General features: G+C 36.7%; 1 protein-coding gene across 2 annotated transcripts in view; it reads left to right on the top strand.

Annotated features, from left to right (window-relative positions):
* Window positions 1-27041, top strand: part of RNF38 (ring finger protein 38) — a gene marked incomplete at both ends in the record, with an annotated part of 106303 nt that overhangs the window by 76574 nt on the left and 2688 nt on the right. For both annotated transcript variants that reach the window (XM_084239187.1, XM_084239188.1), the window contains 8 exons: window positions 6554-6747; window positions 12996-13209; window positions 16412-16579; window positions 17849-18019; window positions 20282-20443; window positions 21325-21431; window positions 22939-23023; window positions 26221-26342. In XM_084239187.1, the coding sequence (XP_084095313.1) occupies window positions 6554-6747; window positions 12996-13209; window positions 16412-16579; window positions 17849-18019; window positions 20282-20443; window positions 21325-21431; window positions 22939-23023; window positions 26221-26342 (1223 nt within the window). The remainder of the gene's footprint in view (window positions 1-6553; window positions 6748-12995; window positions 13210-16411; window positions 16580-17848; window positions 18020-20281; window positions 20444-21324; window positions 21432-22938; window positions 23024-26220; window positions 26343-27041) is intronic.

Below are 27041 nucleotides of genomic sequence, written 5' to 3'. Positions count from 1 at the left end.
AGCCAAGTTCTGATTCTTTTTAATGTACACTTAATTACTTTTGAAAACACAATATTCAAAATTTTCTTTCCCATCCTTTATAAGTAACATTAACATCCTAGGAGAACATAATGTGAGACTGGCTATGAATATGGATTTTATCCTGAAATCTTTTGACTTGAGAAATAACAGAACTGTATACTAGTCTTGTGTGAATTAGGTGAAGTGTGTAGTACTGTATCCATAATGTAGTCCAAAGGCAGTATATTCACTGAATTATCTTCAGTTCCTCTTCACTAATACAAACACATTTAAATAGATCTCAATATAGTTTGAACAAAGACTTCATTTTGTAGTGAATTATGAGCTCTGTACAGATTATTTTCTGCTTTATTTAGTAATTCAAAGATAAAATTATTAACTTCTTTCTGTCTCCTCTTTATATCCTTCCTTTGCAAAACAAAGATTTGTCTTGGTGGTTATTCTTTTTTTTTTTTTCTTTTTTTAATTCACCATACAGTTGCAACCCCCTGATTTTGACCCCAATCCCTTCTTTCCCCACCCCTCCCCCCAACAAGTATGTCTCTGGTTCATAGTTGTTTGTTGATTTTGATTTTTTCTTTCTTATAGTTATTCTTTTTCCTTGTCCCTTATTTAGGTTTTCTAGATTCCTGTTATGAGTGAGACCATCCGGTATTTTTCTTTTTCTTTCTGGCTTATTTCACTGAACTTGATCCCTTCCAGCTCCATCCTTGTTGCTGCAAATTGCATGTATTTATCTTTTTTGAATGCTGAGTAATATTCCATTGTGTATATGTACCACATCTTCTTGATCCAGTCATCTGTTTTTGGGCATTTGGGTTGTTTCCAAAACTTAGCTATTGTAAATTGTGCTGCTATAAACATAGGGGTGCAGGTGCTCTTTGGAATTGATGTTTCTGTGTCCTTTGGGTAAATACCTAGGAGTGGAATTGCTGGATCATATGGAAGCTCTATCTTTAGTAGGTTGAGGAATCTTTGGTGGTTATTCTTTATTAGCAAGTTGCTTTATGTAGTTGTTAATTTCCTAAGTGCTTTCACATCTGTTTTCTTTTTTTCACATCTGTGTAAGCAGAATTCAGTGAGTATTTTCTTTCCCTGGACCAGTTTTGAATTTGAGGTTTTTTTTTCTTGATTGGGGGATGAGAGATGTCATGTTTTGCCATTAAGGCAAGTAGAGAAAGTTTGGGAGTTTAAGGATGAATTGGGGACTTGTAAATAAGTCATGCTGTGCTTATTTATGTGTGAGACTGAGATGGAGTGTAGTCTTCTCAGTGTTGATTGGAGAGAGGACCAGGTTAAGTTACTGAAGAGTTTATTCTCTCTTCCCACTCTAGTTGCCTTTTCCTCCTTTGAGTAAGAAGTCTCTGGGCTTCATGAGTGGTTGCTGAAGTCAGAGTCATTTCTATCACCAGTTTTTATCTAGAATTTGTAACCTGTTTCTGCTTGGGGGAAATTTGTCTGGCACTGCATCTCCCATTATCTCCAAGACTTCTGATTGAGCTAGACATGTTTTTTTTTTGTGTGTGTGTGTGTGTGTGTACATATAGACTGTACACATATATGTGTGTGTTTCATAGTATTTATTATGTTTCTTCTTTTGGAATTATGAAGTGCATTCTTATGTCTCCAGAGTGTTTTCACTTATAATAATGGTTTGGTTACAGATGATTTGGTGTTAATACAGTGTAGTCACTGTACTCATTTTGTCTGTAATCCTGTACTCATTTTATCAGATGAGTAATACTAAATATATAAGCTAGCTAGCTGGTTTTCTTCAGATATTCCCTTCATTTCTTCAGACCTCTTGATCCCTAAATCTGCACCAGTATTCTGTGCTGTCATATCTATATGATATTCTGTAGGTAAAGAACTAATACTTGTACTAATTTGAATCAACACCTTTTGAATTTAAGTCATCAGTGTTTGATACTTTCTAAAGTCAGTCACTGGCACTGAGTCAACAAGGAGAGAAAGAGATTTACCTGTCTGAGGATTCAAAAAAATGTAAATTTTTCTGTTACTGTGCGCTTATCCTCAGGGACTTTGCCTGAGAGTCTCTTATTTCTTAGTTCACTGGCCCCCAAAATGTAGCAAACATCACCTGAGATCATGTTAGAAATGCAAATTCTGGGCCCTGATTCAAATTTTCTGAATCAGAAACTGGGAGTGGGCCCAGCAACTTGAGGTTTCTGATAGATAACAAAAGTTTGAGAACTACTTGACCTAGGTAATGTGTCTTCCAGATTCTGTTCTGCTCTTACTTCTGTCAGAAGATCTTATGGTAGCTTAGTTCTAGATCAGCTTTCATATTATTTTCTAAACTTTAAAAGACATGTGTTAAGTTTAGACAATGGCAGGTAATGAAAAATTTTAACTACGATTTTGGTATAAGGAATTAACTTGCAGTTTAAATTCTTGGGTCTGGGACTCCCTGGTGTCACAGGGTGTTGAGGGCAGCTCTGTGAAACTGTCCATAGCCTCTGCAGCGTGGGTTTGAATCCCGGCCAGCCAGGGAGATACCCACATGGTGCAGCAAACCTCTCCTGTCTGGCCTGCTGCTCCCCTCAACACTGTTTCTGGTCCATCTGCCTATTCTGCTCCCTCTGTTTCTGGTAAATCCTCTCACCCTCCCGCACGTCTGGTCTGTACCCCAGTTCTTGTATAAATAAGTAAACCTTTAAAAAAAATAAATTCTTGGGTCTCTGAGTGCTCCTCCAGATAGAGTGGACATATTTTCTTAGTGATTGTATGTTAATTGGATCCCTTTTGTTGGTCTCAGTGATAAGGTCTTATCTTCTGTCCTGGGGGCATCAAAAAACAAACCTGGGGCCTCCACTGATGGCACAGGCAGTTGAGCACTGTGCTGTGAAGCTGTCAAAAGTCTCTGCAGTGCCAGTTCAATCCCATCCTGCCGTTGAAGGTCCCACGTGGCGCGGCAGACCTCTCCTGTCTCGCCCCGTGCTCCCCTCAGCAGTGTATTTCGTCCATCTGCCTGTTTTGTTCCCTGCTCTATCTCTGGTGAATCCTCTCACCCTCCCGCACATCTGGCCTGTACCCCGGTTCTTGTATAAATAAATAAATCTTTTAAAAAAAAAAACCCTGCTATTTTATATAATTCTTACATCATTTTTCATTTTTGCACAATGTATGCATTCTCATTGTGGTTATATTCCCCATACAATCCCCCCCGCAAATTATGACCCTAATCCCTCTTCTCCCTCCTCTCCCCCGCCCCATAGTGTATCTCTGGTTTATAGTTGCTTGTTGATTTTGATTTTCACTTTGTATTAATTAGTCTTTTTCCTGGTCCCTTATTTAGGTTTTCTAAATTCCTGCTATGAGTGAGACCATCCAGTATTTTTCTTTTTCTTTCTGACTTATTTCGCTGAACATAATCTCTTCTAGCTCCATCCATGTTGCTGCAAACTGCATGTGTTTATCTTTTTTGATTGCTGAGTATAATATTCCATGGTGTATATGTGACACATCTTCTTGATCCAGTCATCTGTTTTTGGGCATTTGGGTTGCTTCCATAGCTTAGCTATTGTAAATAGTGCTGCTATAAACATAGGGGTTTAGGTGTCCTTTGGAATTAATGTTTCTGTGTCATTTGGGTGGGTAAATACCTAGGAGTGGAATTGCTGGATCATATGGAAGCTCTATGTTTAGTAGGTCAAAAAATCTCCACACAGCTCTCCATATGGTTGGATCAGTTTGTACTCCCAACAACAATGTAGGAGAGTTCCTTTTTCTCCACAACCTCACCAACATTTGTTGTTGCTAGTTTTTTTAATATGTGCCATTCTCACTGGTGTAAGGTGGTATCTCATGGTAGTTTTGATTTACATTTCCCTGATTACAAGTGATGTTGAACATTTTTTCATATACCTGTTGGCCATTTGCATTTCCTCTTTGGAGAAGTTAAGTTTCTTTTTAGCTCTTCTGCCCATTTTTTGACTGGATTATTTTCTTTGTTTTTGTTGAGTCTCGTCAGCTCTTTGTAGATTTTTGTGATCAATCCTTTATCATTAGTGTTATGTGCAAAAATGTTCTCCCAGTCGGTGGGGTTTCTCTTTGTTTTGGTTATTGTCTCTTTTGCTGTGCAGAAGCGCTTTAATTTGATGTACTCCCAGCTGTTTATCTTTGCCTTTACTATCACGGCTTTGGGTGATGTGTCTGTAAAGATGTCTTTGATGTGCATGTCATGTAGTGTTTCGCCTGTATTTCCTTCTATATATTTTATGGTTTCAGGTCCTATGTCTAGTTCTTTAATCCATTTTGAGCTGTTGTTTGTGCATGGTATGAGGTAGTAGTCAAGCTTCATTCTTTTGCATGTATCGACCCAGTTTTCCCAGCACCATTTATTGAACAAACTTTCTTTGCTCCAGTGCATATTCTTTGCTTCTTTGTCAAATATTAGTTGACCATAAGTCTGTGGGTTTATTTCTGGATTTTCTATTCAGCTCCATTGTTCGGTGTGTCTGTTCTTGTTCCAGTACCATGCAGTTTTGATGATTATGGCTTTGTAGTATAGTTAGAAGTCTGGGAGTGTGATGCCTCCATTCCCTTCTTTTTTTCCCAAAACCTGCTGTATTTCTTATGACAAAAGAGCTATGTGCTTAACTTTTATTAAGAACTTCCAAGGTCTTGATTGTACTGTTTAAAACCACAGTATTTAAGGTATTTTTCTCAAGAGTCCTCTGATGACTTATTCTAACCTAACCTGGACTGAGTACTTCCCAGACTTAACTAGACTGGGATTTTGTCATCTGGGATTTTGATTCATCACACTACTGATTTCTACTGTTTGTTTTTTCTTGTATCATTTATACTTAAAATGTGTAACTATATTTCTATCTTTTCAAGAGGGAGAGACATTCTTATAAAACCAAGTAAAATTTTCTGAAAGGATGTATGAAAAGCAACTTTGAATCTTTATATATCTGGCAAGGTCTTTGTTTTTTATCCTCACACTAGATTAATGGTTTGGTTAGAGTATAAAATTCTAGATTTAATGTTATTTTCCCTCACAACACTTTTAGGATCTTTTGTTTTTCTGTGGGAAATTTAATGCTAATCTAGTTGGTGTTTCTTTGTAGGTTACTTCTTCCTTTTCTGGAAACTGGGGATTTTTCTTTCTTGAGAGTTTTTCCTTAGAATATTACAGTTGAGGAATGTGATGAAACCTTGTTGCATTATAGTAAACTTTTTAATATTTTCCTGTCTTTAAATATGTGTTGTGTTGTGGGGCCTCCCCAGTGGCACAACGTTTGAGCGCTGGGCTGCGCAGCTGCCTGCAGCTTCTGCAGCGCCGATTCGATCCCCGGCCGCTGGTGAAGGTCCCACATGGCGCGCAGACCTCTCCTGCCAGGCCTGCTGCTCCCCTCAGCATTGTACTTCATCAGTCTGCCTGTTCTGCTCCCCTCTCTGTCTCTGGTGAACTCTATCACCCTCCTGCTCTTCTGACTGTACCCAGTGCTTATATAAATAAATCTTTAAATAAATAAATAAATATGTGTTGTGGATCCATAGAGACTTAAAGTTAGTAATTCTACTAAGTGATCCCTACCAATTTCATATCTTGGAAGCAAGATTTAACCCTTGAAAATTTGAGTTATCCCTCAATCTATAATAGGTACAGAATTATCCACCACTCCTGTAATCTTTCTGAAACTCCATGTCTTTCCCAAATGTTATGTCATTCTAATTAGTCTAGAACTGATGATCTAAACTAGTTGACTGTCTATTACATACTGATCATTTTATCCTTGTAAGCTTTATTAAACAAAATAATTGTAATGACCTTAAGCAATAGAAATAGGAGATAGAAGAGTGTGATTTAGAATCAAATCAGGGCCTCCCCGGTGGCACAAAGGGTTAAGTCACAGCACTATGAAGCTATCTGCAGTCACTGCAGCACAGCACAAGTTCAGTCCCTGGCCAGGGAGTTGAGCCACATGGTGCAGCAGATCTCTCCTCCTGTCTTGCCCGATGCTCCCCTCAGCAGAGTATTTCAGTAGATCCACCTATTCTGTTCCACATTTTGTCTCTGCTGAACCCTCTCATGTACACCTTGCACCTCTGGCCTCTACCCCAGCTCTTGTATGCATAAATAAATAAATCTTTAAAAAAAATTAGAATCAAATCAGCGGCCTACCCCATTCTAAATAGATCTTTGCTGAGAATTGATGCCAAAAAGAGTATTAACTGATGGGAAAGCATAGTGGAATTTCTCAGTTAGATTAGGTTTTAAGGAGACAGTCAAATACCATACCGTTGCATGTTACCCTATTTGGTACTATGTTCTTACCTGATGATGAATTTTATGATGATTGATAAGAAATCACTTCTCATTTGGTATTGTTTACTTTGCATCTCCCTCTTCCTCTCATCATCTTTTTCTTTTAAGGTATATAGTTTTGGGTTGATAGTATTCCTCCCCCCTCCCCCCCACACTTAGGTGTAATATACTTAACACATGCTTATACAGGGATAGAAAATCTTAATTGATTGATTTTTGTTGCTTTAGCAGAGTGAAGATAGTCCAAGTCCCAAGCGACAGCGCCTTTCTCATTCAGTCTTTGATTATACATCAGCATCACCAGCTCCCTCACCACCAATGCGACCATGGGAGATGACATCAAATAGGCAGCCCCCTTCAGTTCGACCAAGTCAACATCACTTCTCAGGGGAACGATGCAACACACCTGCACGCAACAGAAGAAGGTTAGTTGATTACAATTGATTTCTCATATTTTCTTTCATTGGTTAATTTGAAAGTCTTTTTTAACACAAGAAAGCATTTTTTTCTCTAGACATTTTATAAACAGATTAACAGAAACCCATACACGCACACAAAAACTATTAAGTTGTCTGTAAAGATTTCCACACTAGAGTTGTTTCGCTTCTGATTGACAAGAAATTGAAAGACTGAAATGATCTACGTAAAGTCAGTCTGTACCATTCATTACTTACGAGCTCAGCTGCTTATGGTTTAAAATTTGGTCGGCTCTCCTGCAATTCTGATCATGGGAAAATGTATTTTGTAGTTCACAAGTATAAGGAAATACAGAGATCCTAGATATAAGCTACCTCTTCACTACATTTCAGTTTCTCCTATGTCCCATAGGCAGTTGGGAACTTAAGTTTCTTAGCAAAAACTGGAGCCTGCAGTCTGAAACTCTTAAGCAACTCTTAAGTCGTCTCTGCCGAGGTGTTTGGCCTTTGGCCTTTTCTTCCCAGAGGAATACATTCTCCTTGAGCTCCTAAGTTACCTCTCTGAGGTCATACATTTCTTCTTCCAGGGAAATAGTCCATCTTTGGAATGAGAAAACTGTGTACATGTACAGGATCAGGATGTTGACAGTCTTAGTAATCTAGATTTAGGTAGGTGTTAATGGATTGTGTCTCCTCAAAATTTATACATTGAAGCCCTAATTTCTCAATGTAGCTGTATTTGAAAATGGGACCTCTACAGAAGTGACTAAGGTTGAATGAAATCATAAGGATGGGGCCCTGATCTAATAGGATTACTGTCCTTATAAGAAGAAATACCAGAGCGCTTCCTCACTGGCATGTGTAGATACATTGGGAAGAAGTCCATCTGCAGCATAGGAAGAGAGCTTCTGCTAGTAACCAACCATGCTGGCGCCTTGATCTTGAACATTTCCAGAACTGTGAGAAAATTAATATTACAGCTATAAGGAGAAAAAGCATGAGAGAATATGGTTGGTTGCAAGGTTACAGCCTGAGCATCTGCTGAATCTTACCTGTTGTCTTATGGTAAAATGCATCATACATCCAGAATAACATAAAACAGGTATACACTTGAAAGGATAATACACAGTTGCACCCAACTCCTAGGTTAAAATTGAACATGAATATGTCAGAAGCCCCCTTCTTCCTCCTTAGATGGTAAACCCTATCATTCCCTTGTTACACATTTTAATATCTAAGAATGTATTCTAAAACTATAATTTTGGTGTTTTGTTTTCATTTAAATGTAATGTTCTTTGACTTTGTTTATTAAACGTTGTTTTTAGTATGGCTAAAAAGAGTTCCTATATCTTAACTAATTTTAGTCTTTAATTATATTAATGTATGTGATTTATGTATCCATCTACTGCTAGGTAATGATCATGCCCAGTTTCTCCTCCTTATAAAGAGTACTGTTAGGAATCTTTATGTTTACAGCTCCTGGTATACATGTGCACCAGGATGTTAAGTGTAGGCACATAATTGCTAGGTCATAGGAAATGCTGTACACCAGAAAGAGAGTATCAGAAGTATTTCCTTCTAGGTGGTAGTAGTAACTAGCTTTGGTTTCTTGGAGCATCATGCTCTGTGTTCATGGTAACACAAAGGAGGTTATAGAGAATGCTTACCTAAAATACTAACTTCAGGCCTATTCTATCCAAAAGTGTATGCTACTCTTTACTCCATTGTTATTTTAGTACTTTAACATTGGCTAATTAAAAGCTTAGCGCCAGATTTCCTCACAGAAGCAGGCTGTGCAAGCACTTGAAATACTTAACAGTAGTCTAGCATAATTTCAAATAAAAAGATGAGCACACAATCAGAAAATTACCAAACATTTGGGGAGAAACCAACAAAATAAAAAAGGGCCCTAAACTCAGTAGTACCAAGAACTTGAAGAAAAAGTTATAAATGGAATTTTAGAGTAAGTAACAGAAATTTGAGTTATTGTATCTGTAAAAGGCAGCTAGAAATATTGAAAACTCAATAAATGAGCAGAAAAAGTATCCTAGTTTCTGGAAGATAAAGTAGACAAATTTTCACATAATGTAGAATAAAAAGGCAAAATGCAAAAAGTATGGGGAAGAAGGCTTAAATATAAGTTAGAGCCATCACTTCTAAATATGTCTAAAATGTTTGCAGATAGAGACAATAGGGAACATTTTTTAATACAAATTCATTTTCCTCAAAGACTGAGTGTTGATGAAGGATCTTGGTGAAATTTAAAACATTAACCAAGGATAAATAAAAATTTACAAGCATTCTTAAAGAGGCAACTTTGAGGGGCCTTCCTGGTGGTGCAGCAGGTTGAGCGCCTTGCTATGAAGCTGTCCACAGCCTCTGCAGTGCGGGTTTGATTCCTGCCAGCCGGCAAGAATCCCCCATGGTGTGCCAGACCTCTCCTGTCGTGCCCACTGCTCCCCTCAGCAGTTTATTTCTGTCATCTGCCTGTTCTGCTCCTTGCTCTACCTCTGGTGAATCCTCTCACCCTCCCGCGCCTTTGGTCTGTACCCCAGCTCTTGTATAAAAATAAATAAATCTTAAAAAAAAAAGAGGCACCTTTGATTTCTAGTAGCTGATTTATCACTTTGTATGAAGTCAAAATATTAAAGCATTTCAGACTTACAGAGACAAAGAAGGCTGACCAGTAAGAGATCCTTCCTGAAAGAATTATTAAATACCATACTCTGGGAAGTAGAAGGAAGAATAAATGCAAGAATTAGGATTTAAGACATTTAAGTTAACAGAGGAAGCAAAAAGGACATACAGCTAAATCTGAATATGCATCTATTGTTTAAAAAAGAGAAATACAGAAGTTTGAACATGAGACGGGAAAAGCAGTGAGAAATAAAAGTATTAAATGTCATTTTATACCCTCAAGGAATGCTGAATAAATCCAGATGTATTTAGAAAAACGGAAATATCTTTTTAGAAGTTTAAGGGCAATCACTAGAACAGAACTAGAATGTATGACTCATAGAATTGAAAAGATGATAAAAAGCATAATTAGAAAACGTAGTCTAATGAAAGGCAGGTGAAGCCACAGGGGAAAAACTTTGTTGTTCACAAAATTATACACCAAAATGACTAAGTATATATCTGTTGTTAATTTAAAATCAACTGAAAGAAATACTACTCCACCTTTTATCACTGTTATTTCTAGATTTTTTTCATTACTGCTCCCTGACTGTACTGTTACAAAGACTCATATAAACAGATTTAATAAGAAGCAATATAGAGGGCCTCCCCGGTGGCGCAGCGGTTGAGCGCTGGGTAGCGAAGCTGCCCACGGCATCTGCTGCGCCGGTTCGATCCCCGGCTGCTCCCCGGCCACAGGAGGAGGATCCCACATGGCCTGCAGACCTCTCCTGCCGCCCGCTGCTCCCCTCAGCAGTGTACTTTGGTCCTTCTGCCTGCTCTGCTCCCCGCTCTGGCTCTGGTGAATTCTCTCACCCTCCCGTGCTTCTGACTGTACCCAGTGCATGTATAAGCAAGGAAACAAACAAACAAAACAAATAAATAAATAAAAACATGCCTCTATTTAAAAAAAAAAAAAAAGAAGCAATATAGAAAAGATAGGAGCCAAAATTGTAAAGTGACTTAGATGTCAGGCCAAGGCCTTAGATTTTGATTTGTGTTTAGTTCGAGTTTTTGAAATTGTTTTTGAGTAGAGAAGTAAGTGTAAGTGGCAACAAGAGACAGTAACAATATTGAGAGGGTCCCTTAAAGTTTGTTACACAGGTTGGGTGTTTTTTGGGAAGGTGAGTGTGAATCTGAGCAAATGTATTCTATTTTGATTTTATGGAGTATGTTTTTGACAACTTGACATTAAATAAAGACTTAAAATTGATGTTATTGTTTAATTAGCAATTTATTTTTCTTTTTAGTGATACATATTGATAAACACATCTGTAGAACATTTGTACAAAGAGAGGTGTCGATACGTGTATTAACATGATTTAGTATGTATATTTTTTTCCCTCAGATTAGAAGCAGTGACATGTAGTGATGAGCACACCTAGTGCCCTGATCTTGACTTCTAAATACCATTCAACAATTAAAAGAGCATGTGGTCTTTGGCAAACTGTTTAATTCCTGGACTGATATAGGGAGGAATAAAAAGATCCTGAGGCATATTGGTTACCAGATATTTAAGGAAGTTCTCAAAAGAATAGGGACAGGGATATTATTCAGCAATCAAAAAAGATAAACTCATGCCATTCGCAGCAACGTGGATGGAGCTAGAAGGAATTATGCTCAGTGAAATAAGCCAGAAGGAAAAAGAAAAATATCGGATGGTTTCACTTATAACAGGAATGAATATAGGGGAACCAAATAAGACGTCACTGTAAAAAAAAAATAATAATAATAGTAAAAAACACAACAAAGCAAAACCAGACAATTATAAACCAGAGACATACTGCAGGGAAGGAGGTGGAAGAGGGATTGGAGGGAGGGAGGTGCACAGGGTACTGTGGTGATGGTGCATGAGTGCCTTGGGGAAGGAAATTCTATGGGGACTCAATGTGAGGGAGTGGGGGGCAGCAAATATCTAAAAAAATTTAAAAAATGATAAATGTTAAAAAATTTACAAAAAAGAAAGCTATTCATAAAATAAACATTTCTATCTTAAAAAAAAGGATAGGGACATATTGAAAAGGGCACAGGAGCCAAACTGAAAGTACTCCCATTGGATAAAATTGTAATAATTTGAACAAAATAAGATATAACCCAGAGAATAAAATAAATATCCATGAGCCTATGCTGATTATAAACAACTGAATAAATATAAATGGGAGAGGAGTGATGATTCTTCCTTTTTTATTATACTTTCTACATGTAGATAAAATGAAATTGAAAATCACCACTGGAATAACATTAGAGTGATTGTTGAAGATCCATTCATGCATGCTAGAATTACTGGCAGGACTTTGAACAAAGGCAGAATATTTGCATGGTCTGAAACTTATCTTCCCACAAATATTGGTAATTACAAAGGAGAGAATGGGAGAGGGTCTTTGCTGATCGCAGTTTAGCCAAGTGGTCAGTAATACTTGCGCACTAGTGGTGCAATTTGGTATCAAGTGCCCCTTAATATGATTCACTGAAAATGGTCTCTTACCCCATGGTAACCTTTCCAGTAATGCATAGTTTCAGGCAGATCTTGAGAAGACATCACACAAACACAGGTTGAAGAATGTACTACATACTAAATGCCTGTCTTCAGAGATAACATGATCGTGAAAGACTGGGGAACGGTCACAGATTGGAGATTAAGGAGATATGTCAACTATATGGGATCCTGCATTGGATTCTGCAAACAGTGAAGGGACATTGGTGGAAAAACTAGTAAAGTCTCAATTTGATAAATAGTATGGTACCATGGTTTACTAATTTTGATAATTTTTCTATGCTTATGAAAGATAATAGCATGTAGGAAATCAGAGAGTGGTATGTAAAGACCATACTGAAATTATCTCAAAATAAAACATTAAAGTAAATTCTGAGGTGGATAACATTTTAAATTCAGTTGAAATACATTATATAGATTTTGAAGCAAAAGAAGCTATACTAAAAATAGCGACAAGGCAGTTAATAAGTGGCGCAAAAACTGGAGGATGATGTGTCAAGAGCAGCATTGAGTACCTATGTCAATTATTTCCAGTCTCAGCATTTCTTCAATTAATATTATATTTGCACTTCTCAACAAGTTAAATGTTTTTCTTTTGTTTCATATATTTTCTACTTTAATTTTTTTTTAAATTGTCATTTGGGCCATACAACAACACTGTCTTTCTGTATGTCTTAACCAAATAGACAAACATCAGGTACCCATTAGGCATATGAGGAATACTGGTAAAATAACTGCAGGTTAAAACTTATTTTGTAATGTTTATAAAATAAAGGGAGCAAAATGATAGATTATATGAAATTGCTGATACATGGCTCATCTTTTTATAGGCAGATTTCATAGTTAACCAAAAAGAGACACTGGCTGGTTGTAGAGTTCTAAATACTTTGAGAACTGATTCCAGTTTTATTTAAACATGTACATTTTATTTAAATTTTAAGTTTTTTAAGTTGATGGGGAACCCCAATTGTTAAAACTTAATATTCAAGTTTACCAAAGCACATACCACTGATGGGTTGCAAAGGATAGAATCCTAATGGATCACAACTGTGAACATTATGATTTTTTGATACTTCCTATATTACAGTCCTCCTGTCAGGCGCCAGAGAGGAAGAAGGGATCGACTGTCTCGACATAATTCCATTAGTCAAGATGAAAACTATCACCATCTCCCTTATGCACAGCAGCAAGCAATAGAGGAACCTCGAGCCTTCCACCCTCCGAATGTATCTCCCCGTCTGTTACACCCTGCTGCTCATCCACCCCAGCAGAATGCAGTCATGGTTGACATACATGATCAGGTACAGTAACACAATGTATGGGAAATAGAGATGCTAAAAGTTGGTGGCTGTTTATTGAAGTGTTTCATTTTTGTTTTACATTTCCAGAATATTTTTACATTCAGGGAAACAATTTTGCCTAAAGTGAAGCTGTTTTAGCTTAGTTCCTAATTTTATACAGCTTCCATTTTCTCCTGGTAGAAGGCAAAGAGGACAGAAATCAAAGACCACTTAAGTTTGATTCCCTTCCTACATGGGATACGATTAGGACTTCAGGGGTCTAGAAAGCATGCATATTCTCCTCAGAGGATGGAATCTTCATTTTAATTCTCAAAGGAGTTCCCCAAATAATTTTTCAAGGCATGTAAACAGTAAACAGTTAACCAAGTTCATAAAGAAAGGACTGTAAATGATAACCAATAGAAATATATGTACAATGAGTTTAGATAACCTGCTTCAGCAGCATATTTAATGGTGTGACTTTGAGCACTATAGTGCTTTATACTTGGAATATGTCAGAATGATCAATACTATCAAATCTCTTCAGTTGATTGAAACCAGACTAAGCCAAGACAGAGGACAGAAGGCAAGAAAAAGATTACTCTTTGTAAGAATAAAGAAAGAGTAAATAACACCATTAATATTTGTGGATAAAATAGATCATATAAACAGAAAATCCTGAGCACCTTAGATAAATCACTTTTAAGACTCATGAACAGGTTGATAGATTACAAAAACACATACATAGCAGTCAGTTTTATTTCTTAATAGTAGAATCAAACATACTGAAAAACTTTTAAATAGATTTACACTAATAAGTAGCCCAGAGTTTTCAATAGATAAGTGGTGGCAGTGAAGGTGATGAGACATGCAAGTAGCAACTATAAATTTAAAAGAGATGTTCAAATTAATTGTAATATGTAAGCCATTTTTGTATGCTGATCAAGAAAACTATTGAAAATCATTTATGATATTGGTGACACAATTGGAATTTTTGAACATTGACTTAGTATTTTAGGTATGATAGTGCTGTTGTGGTTATTTTAAGTGTTCTTGTCTTTAAGAAAAACATACTGAAATGATGGGCACCTGGGATTTGCTTTAGCAAAATATAGGAAAGGGTGAAGTACTAGGGATGGACTGACTGTGGTTTAATGGTTTTAGGGACTAGGTGATGGATTTTGGGGTTCATTGTACTACTTTTAAGCATGTTAGAAATTCTCCATAATAGTCAAATAAAAAAGTGTCATTGAAAAGTCCGTAATAGGGCCTCCCTGGTGGCTCAGCAGGTTGAGCGCAGCACTGTGAAGCTGTCTGCAGCCTCTGCAGCACCGATTTGATTCCCACATGGTGGGAGAGATACTCACATGGTGGGGCAGACTTCTCCTGTCTCGCCCTGCTGCTCCCCTCAGCTGTGTACTTTGGTCCATCTGCCTGTTCTGTTCTCCACTCTGTCTCTGTTGAATCCTCTCACCCACCCCACACCGCTGGCCTGTATAAAAATAATCAATCAATCAATCAATAAATAAATAAATAAATAAATAAAAAAGTCCGTAACAGGCCTCCCTGGTGGTACAAGGGGTTAAGTCTCAGCACTATGAAGCTGTTGCCAGCCACTTAGCACAAGTTCGATCCCCAGCCAGGGGGCTAAATCACATGGCATAGCAGACCTCTCCTGACTCACCCGCTTCTCCCCTCAGCAGTTTGTTTCTGTCAATCTGCCTGTTCTGCTCCTCACTCTGTCTTTGGTGAATCCTCTCACCACCACCACCACCACCCCGACCTCTGGCCTACATCTGAGCTCTTGTATGCATAAATAAATAAATCTTTGGGGGATAAAAAAGTCCATGACAGTTAGACTCAGTCTTTAATAGGCAGTGAACAAAGGTTTTAGATTATTTACAGAAAAGGAACTCTAAATGCCTAATAAACATTTAAAGGATGTACAACCTCTAATCAGAAATGCAAATTTAAGCAAATTTGTTGACACAGTTTTTTCTTTATTCATATAAGTCTATGCTTATAATGCACATACGTCTAGAGTAGAGGTGCTAGAAAAATGGGTCCCTATTGTTATTGTTGGGATTGTGACTTACTCAATCCCACCTTTTGCAAAAGTTTAAAATACAATCACCCTTTAACCCGAGAATCCCTCTGAAATAAATGAAACTGCTACGAAAGGATATGATTTGATATTTTTCACAATTGTGTTTCTGTTGGCAAGAGTGACAACTTGACTGTCCATTGGTATATGAATATAGTTCTGTTTTGAGTTGTACTTGAAATATCTGGTTAGTATCCAAAAAAAAAAAAAAATTAATTGCCTTTATCTCCCTTGAAGAAAAGGCCACACACACAGTATTAACTGGAATAATAAGATGTGGGATAATATGATAACAGTTTTATTAAAAAACCAAAGACAATCCAGCATGACAGCAGTCTGTGGGCAATCATGTTTGGATATGTTTACTTATAGAGAAAGATAAAAGGATATATTAATATTTAAGATTGGCTTAGAGAGGAGGAAGCCTTTTAACTTATTTAATGCATTCTGACATTGTTTCGCTAGTTACCGTTAACAAATTTTTTTCTAATTGGCTGTGACCGGGTATTAGAAGATAAAAGCTTTCAGTTTTCTACGTTTTCTCTTTTAGAAAAGTTTTCTGCTCTGTACGGCACGCTAGAATAGTTAATGCAACAATTCATTATTATTAGGGATTTTTCAAACCTTTCTAAGGGAAGCGTTTACCTCTAATTTGTGTGTATCACATACCACTCTTCAAGCAGTCGGCTTTCCTATTCAGTGACAAAAAAATATTTTGGTTGAAGCAGTTGGAGAAATACATTGTAAAAATCTTTGCAACTTAAAAAGGGAATCAGGGGCCTCCCTGGTGTTGCAAGGGTTTAAGTCTCAGCACTATGAAGCTGCCCGCAGCCGCTGCAGCATGAGTTCGATACCCAGCCAGGTTGCTGACCCACATGGAGCAGCAGACCTCTCCTGTCTTGCCCTCTGCTCCCCTTAGTGTACTTCACTCAGTCTGCCTGTTCTGATCCCCACTCTGTCTCTGGTGAATCCTCTCACCCCCGCACCTCTGGCCTATACCCCAGTTCTTTTATGTATATATGCAATCTTTAAAAAAAAATATTCCAGAAATTTTGTTGATTCCAGGTTTTAATTTTTAGTAGTTATTATACAGCTAATGTTCTGGTTTTCTCCTATTAGCTCCATCAGGGCACAGTCCCTGTTTCTTATACAGTAACAACAGTTGCACCACATGGGATTCCACTCTGCACAGGCCAGCACATCCCTGCTTGCAGCACACAGCAGGTCCCAGGATGCTCTGTGGTTTTCAGTGGACAGCACCTCCCTGTCTGTAGCGTGCCTCCTCCAGTAAGTGTGTACAGTCTCTTTGGAATGGCTGAGTGCATTGTAGAAGCAAACAAAAAAGATAGTTTTATAACAGAATCTCAATAGCATCCTTATAGTAACAATTTAATAAAATTAGCTTTCAAAACTTATTTTTATAGTAATTAACTTATGCATACTTGAATATCCTGAAGGTCTTAGCGCTGTTTATAACTAAAGCTTCTTAACGATTGGCTTTGTGGTATATTGGACTAGTTAATAGTAGTCTCAGAGACTTTAGTGCTCAACAGTAATAGTTTCCGTGCTTACCGGGTTTTAATGAGCACTTTGAGTGCTTGGTCTTAATTTATTCCTCACATAGGATGACTGTGATGACAATGGTATCCCCATTTTCTAGATGATGAAATTGAAAATGGCTTCCTTAATGTCACTGAGACCGTTAGTATGAGAGAGCAGGGATTCACATCCATTTCTTACTATTTCTTACCCTTTATCCTCTTAATCTTTCAACCCTCTGGGCCAACCTCATTTCATAAATGAGGTAGCTAAAGTGGTAGGAGATTCAAATGACTTGTGTAAGGTCAATAATGTCTTCAAAACAAAGTACTTTGCTAAATCTATATATAATCCTAATACCCTATGCTGAAAGTGAGATTAAAATGAATGCACACATACAACAAATACTTATACCAGTTTAGCAGATTAATTTACCGTTTGTTGGTAATAGGTCAAAGAACAACCAGTGTGTTAAATTAGCAGACTAAAATACTGAAAACACATAAAAAGCATTTAATTGTGAATTGGGCTCTTATAAATTTATGTGGATTATATCTCAACGCTGTTTTAAAAAGACACAGACATGCTGTATACTTTGCATAGCAATTTTAGAAATAAAAAAAATTCTACAAGATTGAAAAAGAGAAATTCTTGGAAAGCAGTAGAATCTGCTATATATTAAATTAAGTAGAGATCTCTTTTCCTTTTCTCTGCATCTCTCTTCTCCCATTTCATAGGCGCTTAAGAGGCTAAGAGGAAAGTTAGGTGTTTTGAGTGATTCATAACTAGATATAATACAGTATTTAACTGCATAAGTAAAATACTGGTAACAATTATCTGTATTTTACTAATAATGCAAAATTATTGCTAGTATTTCATTAAATTATAAAAACATTTTGGTATGGTTTTTGGAGTGATACAGTAATGAATATTTCTGTCTCAGTGTATAGTGTTGTTGTTGTTTTTTTTTTTAATTACATAGTCTGATACTTTTAACAAAAACCATTTCTCTTACAGATGCTTCAAGCATGTTCAGTTCAGCACTTACCAGTACCATATGCTGCGTTCCCACCCCTTATTTCTAGTGATCCATTTCTTTTACATCCACCTCACCTTTCTCCTCATCATCCTCCTCATTTGCCACCACCAGGCCAGTTTGTCCCCTTCCAAACACAGCAATCACGATCGGTAGGTATCTATTCTTGTGTCTTTAATTTTTCATATGGTGTTTAGCTATAAAAGGCAAATTAACTTAGTAGATGTAACTTAGTCATTCTTCTGGTTCTTAAAAGAATGAAGGAATCTACAGACATACAAATTAATATAGATACATTCATCTTAAAGTTTCTTAAATCTTTCAGCTTATTTTATGTTATTTAATTTAAAATTGTTCCTTTTTATTTACAGTCCTTCAGGAAATACAATCTGCAGAAAAATTCAGTTGAACTGATTTTCCCTTTCATATATTTCTTAGTTGGAAAGTAAAAATTACTGAGTTGCTTATACTTGTTAGGATTTGTATTCCTTAAATTGTTTTTTCAAAAGAACTTTTTTGTTTTCATTGTGTTCTGATGAAAAGTAGATGTAATCATCTGTTAACATAGTTAAATCTGTTCAGGGATTGGAATGTAGCTGAGAGGCATATTACTGAGGAGTAAGGGCTTGAGGGGGTAGATAAACACTGTAAATTGAAAGGAGGGCACAGGAAGTTTTTTGAACAGACCAAGGTGAACATCTGATGAACCATTAGGCACTGAGAGAGAATAGAAGGGAGACCGTATGGTGGAAATGGTTAGAGTGGAAGTTTTCATCCCTCTGGAAGGAACATGACAACATATTCTAATAGAGTCTAACCATCCTTTAGTAAGGATTTATGCATCTTATTGGGTCTCAGGGAGAGGTGACCTTACCTGGCTGTGTTCCTGAAAATTGTAAAACCCAATTATGACAGAAATTTGACTTATTTGAAAAGCTAAAACTACTTCTGCAAGAAATCTTTTGTTAAAATCAAGATAGGATTCCTTAACTTCCGGTATCTGGGAATTCAAGGTTATGCAAAAATTAGCCATCACTTTTGAATATGGGATTCTTTCTTTCTTTTTCTTTGCCGTGTGTATGTTTTCTTTTGAATTTGGAATTCTTTAAAAGGTCGAGTCACAGAGCCAAATCAGAACTTAGGTTCACTTATGTTGTCATCACATCCTCAGTTTTGATTCCTCTCAATTGTAAATAGACTTACAAACTTACGTGTTAGTAATTATTTACATTGGAATAATGCATTTGTTAGTCTGCCTGCAGGAGGAAATTCAGCCAACATTCATGAGCACATGTTCTTGAGAATATATTTAAAAATGTCAACACAAAGTGTCATCTAATGAATGTATAAAGCATGGTGTATAAAGAGGATTATTATTAAATCATAAAAAGGATTGAAGTACTGATAAACTACAAGGTGGATAAACCTTGAAAACATTATGCTAACTGAAAGAAGCCAAATGCAAGGGCCACATATTATAACAGTCCATATTGAGATGTCCAGAATAGGCAAATGCAATAAACAAAAGGTAGACTAGCAGTTGTCCAGGACTGGATGGGGAGGAATTGATGAGTTGTGACTGCCAGTGGATATGGGACATTTTTGGTGGGAGTGATAAAAATATTCTGGAATTAGATTGTTGTGATTGTTGGACAATTATTACACTAAATTCCATTGAATTATATAATTATATCCATTAGCCAGGTGAATTTTATAATATGTGGATTATATCTCAAAGCTGTTTAAAAAACACATAGACATGCTGTGTGCTTTGCATAGCACTGTGTGCTGCTTGTACATTATCTCAGTATTTGCTGACATTCTTTTGAAGTAGGCTGTAAATATGTCAGTTTTACAGATGACAATACTAAGGTTCAAATTAATTTGTATAATCACATGACTGATTAGTGAGAGGACCAAGAATCTAATGTCAAACAAAGCCCATAAATTTTCTACTATAGCATACTGCCTGCTGTATCTTATCCCAGTTAGCCTTGACCAATTTAGGTTCGGACTTAAAAATACATACCATGTTCAGTTTCAGCTTTTGAAGAAATAAGTATCAGAAAAACCTATGAACATAGTGTGCCATGACAGAGTAATTTTAACTTTCATATATAAGTGGCTTACTCCATGACTTTTGGCCTTTTCTTTCTCTCATTTTAAAGAGAAAGTTCAAAGAGTAAAAGCAATGTATCCTTTAAAGGATAGTGGAAATGTTTATTTCAGAGACTTTTTTATTGAAATTTAATTAAAGGCAGGGAGATTTTAATACAGACAGTATGTCCAGGTGTTTAAATTTAGAGTGATGTGAACATTGAGATGCCTGACCTTAAAGATTGGGGGGAGGGATTGATTATTAAGAAGCACTCTATGTCTAAATGCTGGAAGTTTGCTTTTTTCCCTCACCTCAGCCTCTGCAAAGGATAGAAAATGAAGTGGAACTCTTAGGAGAACATCTTCCAGTAGGAGGTTTCACTTACCCTCCATCAGCTCATCCCCCAACATTACCTCCATCAGCTCCTTTGCAGTTCTTAACACATGATCCTTTGCATCAAGAGGTGTCCTTTGGAGTAGTAAGTGTTGATTCATTGTTATTAATTTAAATTACTTGCTTTGAAAACTTAGTTTTGAGTTGTATCACTGTATTCTTGAAAATATTCAATTGGAAATTGTATTTAGAAATATACCTAAATGGGGCCTCCCCGGTGGCGCAGTGGTTGAGCGCAGGGTTGCGAAGCTGCCCGCAGCCTCTGGGGCGCCGGTTCGATCCCCGGCTGCTCCCCGGCCACCAGAGGAGGGTCCCACATGGCGCGCAGACCTCTCCTGCAGCCCGCTGCTCCCCTCAGCAGTGTGCTTCGGTCCTTCTGCCTGCTCTGCTCCCCGCTCTGGCTCTGGTGAATTCTCTCACCCTCCCACGCTTCTGACTGTACCCAGTGCATGTATAAACAAACAAACAAACAAATAAATAAAACATGCCTCTATTAAAAAAAATATATATTTACCTAAATGTACGTTTTTAGTTAGTTGTGGCAACTATGTTAAATTAACACTTAAGAAATACTAAATACCAGGCCTCCCTGGTGGCACAAGAGGTTAAGTCGCAGCATTATGCAGCTGTTGCCAGCCACTGAAGCACGAGTTCAATCCCTGGCCAGGGAGCTAACCCACATGGCTCAGCAGACCTCTCCTGTCTCGCCTGATGCTCCTCTTAGCAGTGTATTTCTGTCTCTGCCTGTTCTGCTCCCCTCTGTTTCTGGTATATCCTCTCACACCCTGAACCTCTCACCTACACCCCAGCTCTTATATGCATAATAAATTTTTAAAAAAAAAAGAAATCAAATACCACTTGAATAGTAAAGAACTTTCTAGGTATTGAGAAGAGATTTTATCTGACAGATTAAATAATTCTAAAGTTGGAATGATATTAAATTATTTAAACATTTTCCCTCAACAGCCTTATCCTCCTTTTATGCCTCGAAGACTCACAGGACGTAGTAGATACCGATCTCAGCAGCCGATACCACCTCCCCCATATCATCCCAGCTTACTACCATATGTGTTGTAAGTTCTATCTTTCTTCTTTTAATGAGTTCTGGATTTTGACTCCCCTGAAATTCACTTACCTTTTGAACACCTTTTATGTGGTATATAGAGAGTGTTAGATATTTTTATTTCATGTTGAGGGGTTGAAATGGGCGAACTGTTAAAGGTAAAAAGAAAGAGACAGGCCAAGGACATGGGAGATGTGAGGGAACAAGAACTTTATAAGCCAAAAAATAAATTAACCTCAAAAAATGAAAAAGTTTCATAAAGTTTTTTGCCTTACAGCTGGCATCACTTCTACCTTCTTGATTATGCAACTTCTGATGCTTGTTTTTCTCCCAAAGAGAAAAAGAGAATGTTTCTTAAGACAATGTTCTATAAGGATTATGGCCAAAATATTCATAGATTAAATATGATAGTTCTTTATTTCTGTTTCATGTAATGAAGTCCAGAAGTGGATGATTTTAGCCCTATAACTGAGGAATGGATATACTATCTTCAGAATTATATAGTTTCCTCTCCCTGATCTTCCTCTACATTAGATGACTTCTCAGACTCTAGATAATACTTTTCCCATTCCAGCTAACAAAATGGATCTTTCTGCCTATTTTGTCTTCTCTCACAAGTACTTCCTTAAGAGTGTAGATATTGGGCCTCACTGGTGGCGCAGGTGGTTGAGCGCTGCACTGTGAAGATGTCCGCAGCCTCTGTAGTACGGGTTCAATCCCGGCTGGCCAGGGAGAATACCACATGGCGAAGCAGACTCTCCAGTCTCGCCTGCTGCTCCCCTCAGCATTGTATTTCTTCAGTCTGCCTGTTCTGTTCCCTGCTCTGTCTCCAGTGAATCCTCTAGCCCTCCCACGCATCTGGCCTGTACCCTGGTTCTTGTGTAAAAATAAAAATAAATCTTAAAAAAAAAGAAAAGAAGAGTGTAGATAATAACTCCTGCCTATATCTCATTGACCATAATTGACTCATGACTAACTACCTTCTAAGAAGACTAGGAAGTGTAGTCTTTGCATCAGAGGACCGACACACTATTTGAATAATTGCAGTTTTATATAAGTCATAAAAACAATATAAAGTTCTTTGCATAGTCATACACATTTTAAAATCAGTTCCTAATTAATAAACAAAAACCTTCCTGGGATATTGGTAGGGATTGCACGAAATCTGTAAGTAAGTTTTGGAAGAAAATTGAAACAGTGTTGAGTCTTCTGGTCTTCTTATGGTATATTTCTTTATTCATCTTTTTAAAATTATCTGGCAGTAATTTATAGATTTTATTATATAGGTTCTGCCCTACTTTGTTTAAATACATTCCTTGTTTCTTTTTTTCTGCTATTGTGGATGGTATTTTTTAATGTCAGTTTTTAATTGCTTATTGCTAGTGAAAATCACTCTTTTAAACACTGATTACACTGACTATTTCTCATTCCTAATGTAGGGTTGGCCTTGTTGTTGTCTTGTTCATTGAAATAATGTACTAATGTATCAATGCTAGTGTTGGTTATTGTCACTGCAGATCCATGCTTCCAGTGCCACCTACAGTGGGGCCAACTTTCAGCTTTGAATTGGATGTGGAAGATGGAGAAGTAGAAAATTATGAGGTTAGTAGGTGAACTGAATTAATTTAAGAGGTAGTATGTGTATAAAAAGTATTGTTCTACTCATTCATCTGATTAAATATTAATTAGGCAAGTGCTTTATACATTTTAAAATAACAAATATGTCATGAAAGTGTTTAGCATACCCAAGGATATTTCAGCCCTTCAACCCTTATTACACAGCTGTGATAAGATGAGATTGGTGCTCTGTTAGAATTACAGAAAGTTCTTCTGAGAGAATGTAAATGAAAGAATGATGAATTATGATGGGTTTTTCTGAAAAGATGCTGTGGAAGCAGAAGTATTTGAACCAATTCTTAAAGAACAAGAAAGGTCTTTGTAAGACTAAGGCAGGGATGAGAAAGTTGCAACAGAACATGCTCTTAATGTTCTGCAAATGCCTGTGAAGAAACAGAATCAAAGATACAGTTGGTCAAATAGGTGGCATCTTTTAATTTAGATACTGTTATTATTTGAGATTAGGAATAGGTACAGTTTAGGGGTTGGATAGCAAATGTGGATTTGTTTATATATGTTGAATGTGAGTGACGGTATGACTTCTATTTGATGCTGCTAGCTCTCTCTTTTACCCCAGCCTCAATATAAATACTACAGCAGTTTAGGTGAATTGAACCTGGGGACAGGCAAGAGACGCATATAGAAACAAAATTTTAGATTACCTTTGTTTTGTTTTAGTGCATGTGGAAGAGATTTAGCCAAATGCTTTTTATTCTTATGTAGTTTTTCAAAATGCAGTTATATTCCACTCCCAGATATCGCTGGGAGAGGAGAGGTCTCTAATAATTTTTGATTCTATACTGTTTATGTTAGTGTGTACAAAGCAGTAAGAAAAAGTTGGTTATCCTGTAGGTATTTTATATTAAAATCAAGTCATACTGAAAAGACATTCTTCATTAAACCTTTATGTACATATTATAGGAAAATGGTGATAACTTCCCTGTTTAAAAAAAAAAATGTTTTTATATTTGGCATTGAAATCCTTTTCTAAACTATATTTGGAGTTGAACGCTTGACATTCTGCTTTACTCCGATCAGAAAGTCTTACTTGCTTTTCTGGTTTTATCTCATGGTATATATACCTACACCACACCCTACTTCAGAGTACTCACCATTTTCTGAATCTGCTCTATACATTCTTGCCTAATTGCTTTTATTCCTTTTGGTCTTTCTGCCTAAGAAAGTTCCCCCCTCCCTCCACAGTTTGGGTCGTGGACATTTTTCAAGATCCAGCTAAATACCTCTGTGGAAGGCATTTTTAGTCTGTTTCCAGATTTCAATGAGTTACTTATTCCTTTTTGTTCTTATAAAACCAAATATAAAACTAGTGATGTCTTGCCTTTTGGTGTCTGGATTACTAGATCATATACATTTGTTGAGGACTTCATTATAATTACATTCTCTGTCCAGTAAGGACTTAATGAACATTTTTTAATTGAATATAATTGTCACAAATTCTGTTAGTTCACCTTAGTGTCCTATAGTATATGTAATAGTATTGAAAGTATATTAAAATTTTATGTTAATTGCAATTAGCATCAAGTAAACATAACAATTTTCAAACATCTATTTTAGCATTTAGAAGGATTCAGGGACATGGTGAGGGGATAGCAATTTATTTAAATGACCCAATTTTCCAAATAAAGCTGCCCTGAGGCCAGTGTTGTGGCACCATCATATTAAAACACATAGCTACCACAGCATTAATTATTGAGATTTTTGAAAATTGTGTTCCTTTCGTTGTCCATCTTTTATTTGATACCCATCCTCTTAATCCTGTGGCAGCCTTTAAAAGAGGGAAAAGAGGGAAAGCAGCACAGAAAAGACTGCCTGATTGTAGGATAAAACCAGAGTAATCAGAACCATTAAAAACTGGGAGAAAGGAGGTATGATGTAAGGATCAAAGAGCATAATTGCTGCAGTATATTGGAATAAATGTTAAAATCTGTGATTAATCATTTATGTTAAAATCTATGATTAATAATGAAACTTCAAAAAAAACTTTGTTGGTCTTTTACTCTGTCTTCCATATAAATTTTACTAAGTACAGTTTTGTGGGGGGTAGTTGCTTGATATAGAAATATTCCATCTAATAAAAGAATGATAAAATTAGGAGTTACTATTTTTACCATCTTAAATAAATTATGCAATGTTCCATCAGTGGATCTAACATAACAAGTAAACATGATGTGCCTTTTGATGAAAATAGTCAAATTACCAATTTATAGGAAATACAGGGGCCAAAGAATATATTAATTACACAAATCAGAATTGAGGTTCAGTGAGCAGAATTGAGACTGGAAATTTCTTCAGGTCTTGATCTTGTCAACAAATATAAGAACAAAAAGGGTACTTAAGAAACCAAAAGAGGGCACAAGGGGTTAAGTCTCAGCACTATGAAGCTATCACCAGCCATTGCAGCATGAGTTCAATCCCTGGCCAGGGAGCTACCCACATAGCGCAGCAGACCTCTCCTGTCTCTCCTGCTGCTCCCCTCAGCAGTGTATTTCAGTAGGTCTGCCTGTTCTCCTCCCCACTCTGTTTCTGGTGAATCATCTCACCTCCCACATCTCTGGCCTGTACCCCAGTTCTTGGATGCATAAGTAAATAAAATAAATCTGTAAAAAAAAAAAGATTTGATATTGAAGTTTTTTGATATGAAGATATTTGATATTGTTAGTTTTTTAGGTATGATATTGTAGATATTCCTTATTTTTTAGAGCTGTGATTCACAACCTGGGGACAGTTTATTCCCCAGAGGATATTTAGCAATATCTCAAGACATTTTTCATTGCTACAATTTGGGAGTAGGGCGGGGAGGTGTTCTTGGTATCTCCTGACTAGAGTCTGGGAATATTGCTAAGCATCCTATAATGTACAGGACAGTCGCCACAGTAAGACTTTATCTAGCCCAAAATGTCCGAAGTGCTGAGATTAACATACTGTTTACACAGAACTATTTTACCAGTGCTTTGTTTCAAAATAATGTGAGGTTTAGAAAGTAATATATGAAATAAAATTAGTCATGAATGGTGAGCCTGGATAATAGGCTTATATAAGTTCATTATGTTCTTTCTCCACTTTTGTATGTATTTAGGTTTTTTCCTTAGTAGACTTAATAAAAAATCAAAAACCTGTTGTAATAGAAACTTAAAGATAAGATGTCTCCTTTCCCTCTACAGGCCCTGTTAAACCTGGCAGAGAGACTAGGAGAGGCAAAGCCTCGAGGGCTGACTAAGGCAGATATTGAACAACTTCCTTCTTACCGGTTTAATCCTAACAACCACCAGTCAGAACAGACTTTGTAAGTACATCTTTCTCACACATCACTAGTGATAAATTTCTTTTTGTACTTTGTAAGATAAAAGCTCGTAATCAAAAATAACTTGATAAAGATTTAAGTAATCTTTATCTCATATTCTAGGCCTGTATTGTCTAATAAGGCAGTTGCTACTTATGTGGGGCTATTTAATTTAAATAAAAGTTCCGTTTCTTAGTTGCACTAACTAGGAAGGTATAAATGGAGGACTTTTTTATCATCTCATGAAGCTCTGTTAGAAGTGTTCTGGGTTTTTAGGTTACTTAGCAATTTTAGGGTTTCTATTTCAAACTCTAGAGTGCTTTATATAATATTGCTATATATAAAATGTGTAAAGTTTGAGGTTTTTATTTAATGATTCTGCTTATTATACTATCTTCTATATAACAACTCCTTGGTAAAGTGTACAATTTAGTGCCTTTTAGTATATTCATAGAATTGTGTAATGAACACCACAGTGAAATTTATACAGCTTTTGTCATCCCAAAAAGAAACCCCTTATGCATTACCAGCTACTTCCTATTTCTTCCCAATCCTCTGCACCCAGCATAGCCCCACTAATTTACTTTTTTGTTTCTGTAAATTTGCCTGTTCTAAACATTTCACACAAATGGAATCATAGTCTCTTATGTCTGAGTTCTTACACTTAGCATAACATTTTCAAGGCCCCTCATGGTATAGCTT

The sequence above is a fragment of the Talpa europaea genome (genome assembly GCF_964194135.1).
Source record: "Talpa europaea genome assembly, chromosome: 7".
Taxonomy (NCBI): Eukaryota; Metazoa; Chordata; class Mammalia; order Eulipotyphla; family Talpidae; genus Talpa; species Talpa europaea.
This window is presented reverse-complemented; position numbering and strand designations above follow the sequence as displayed.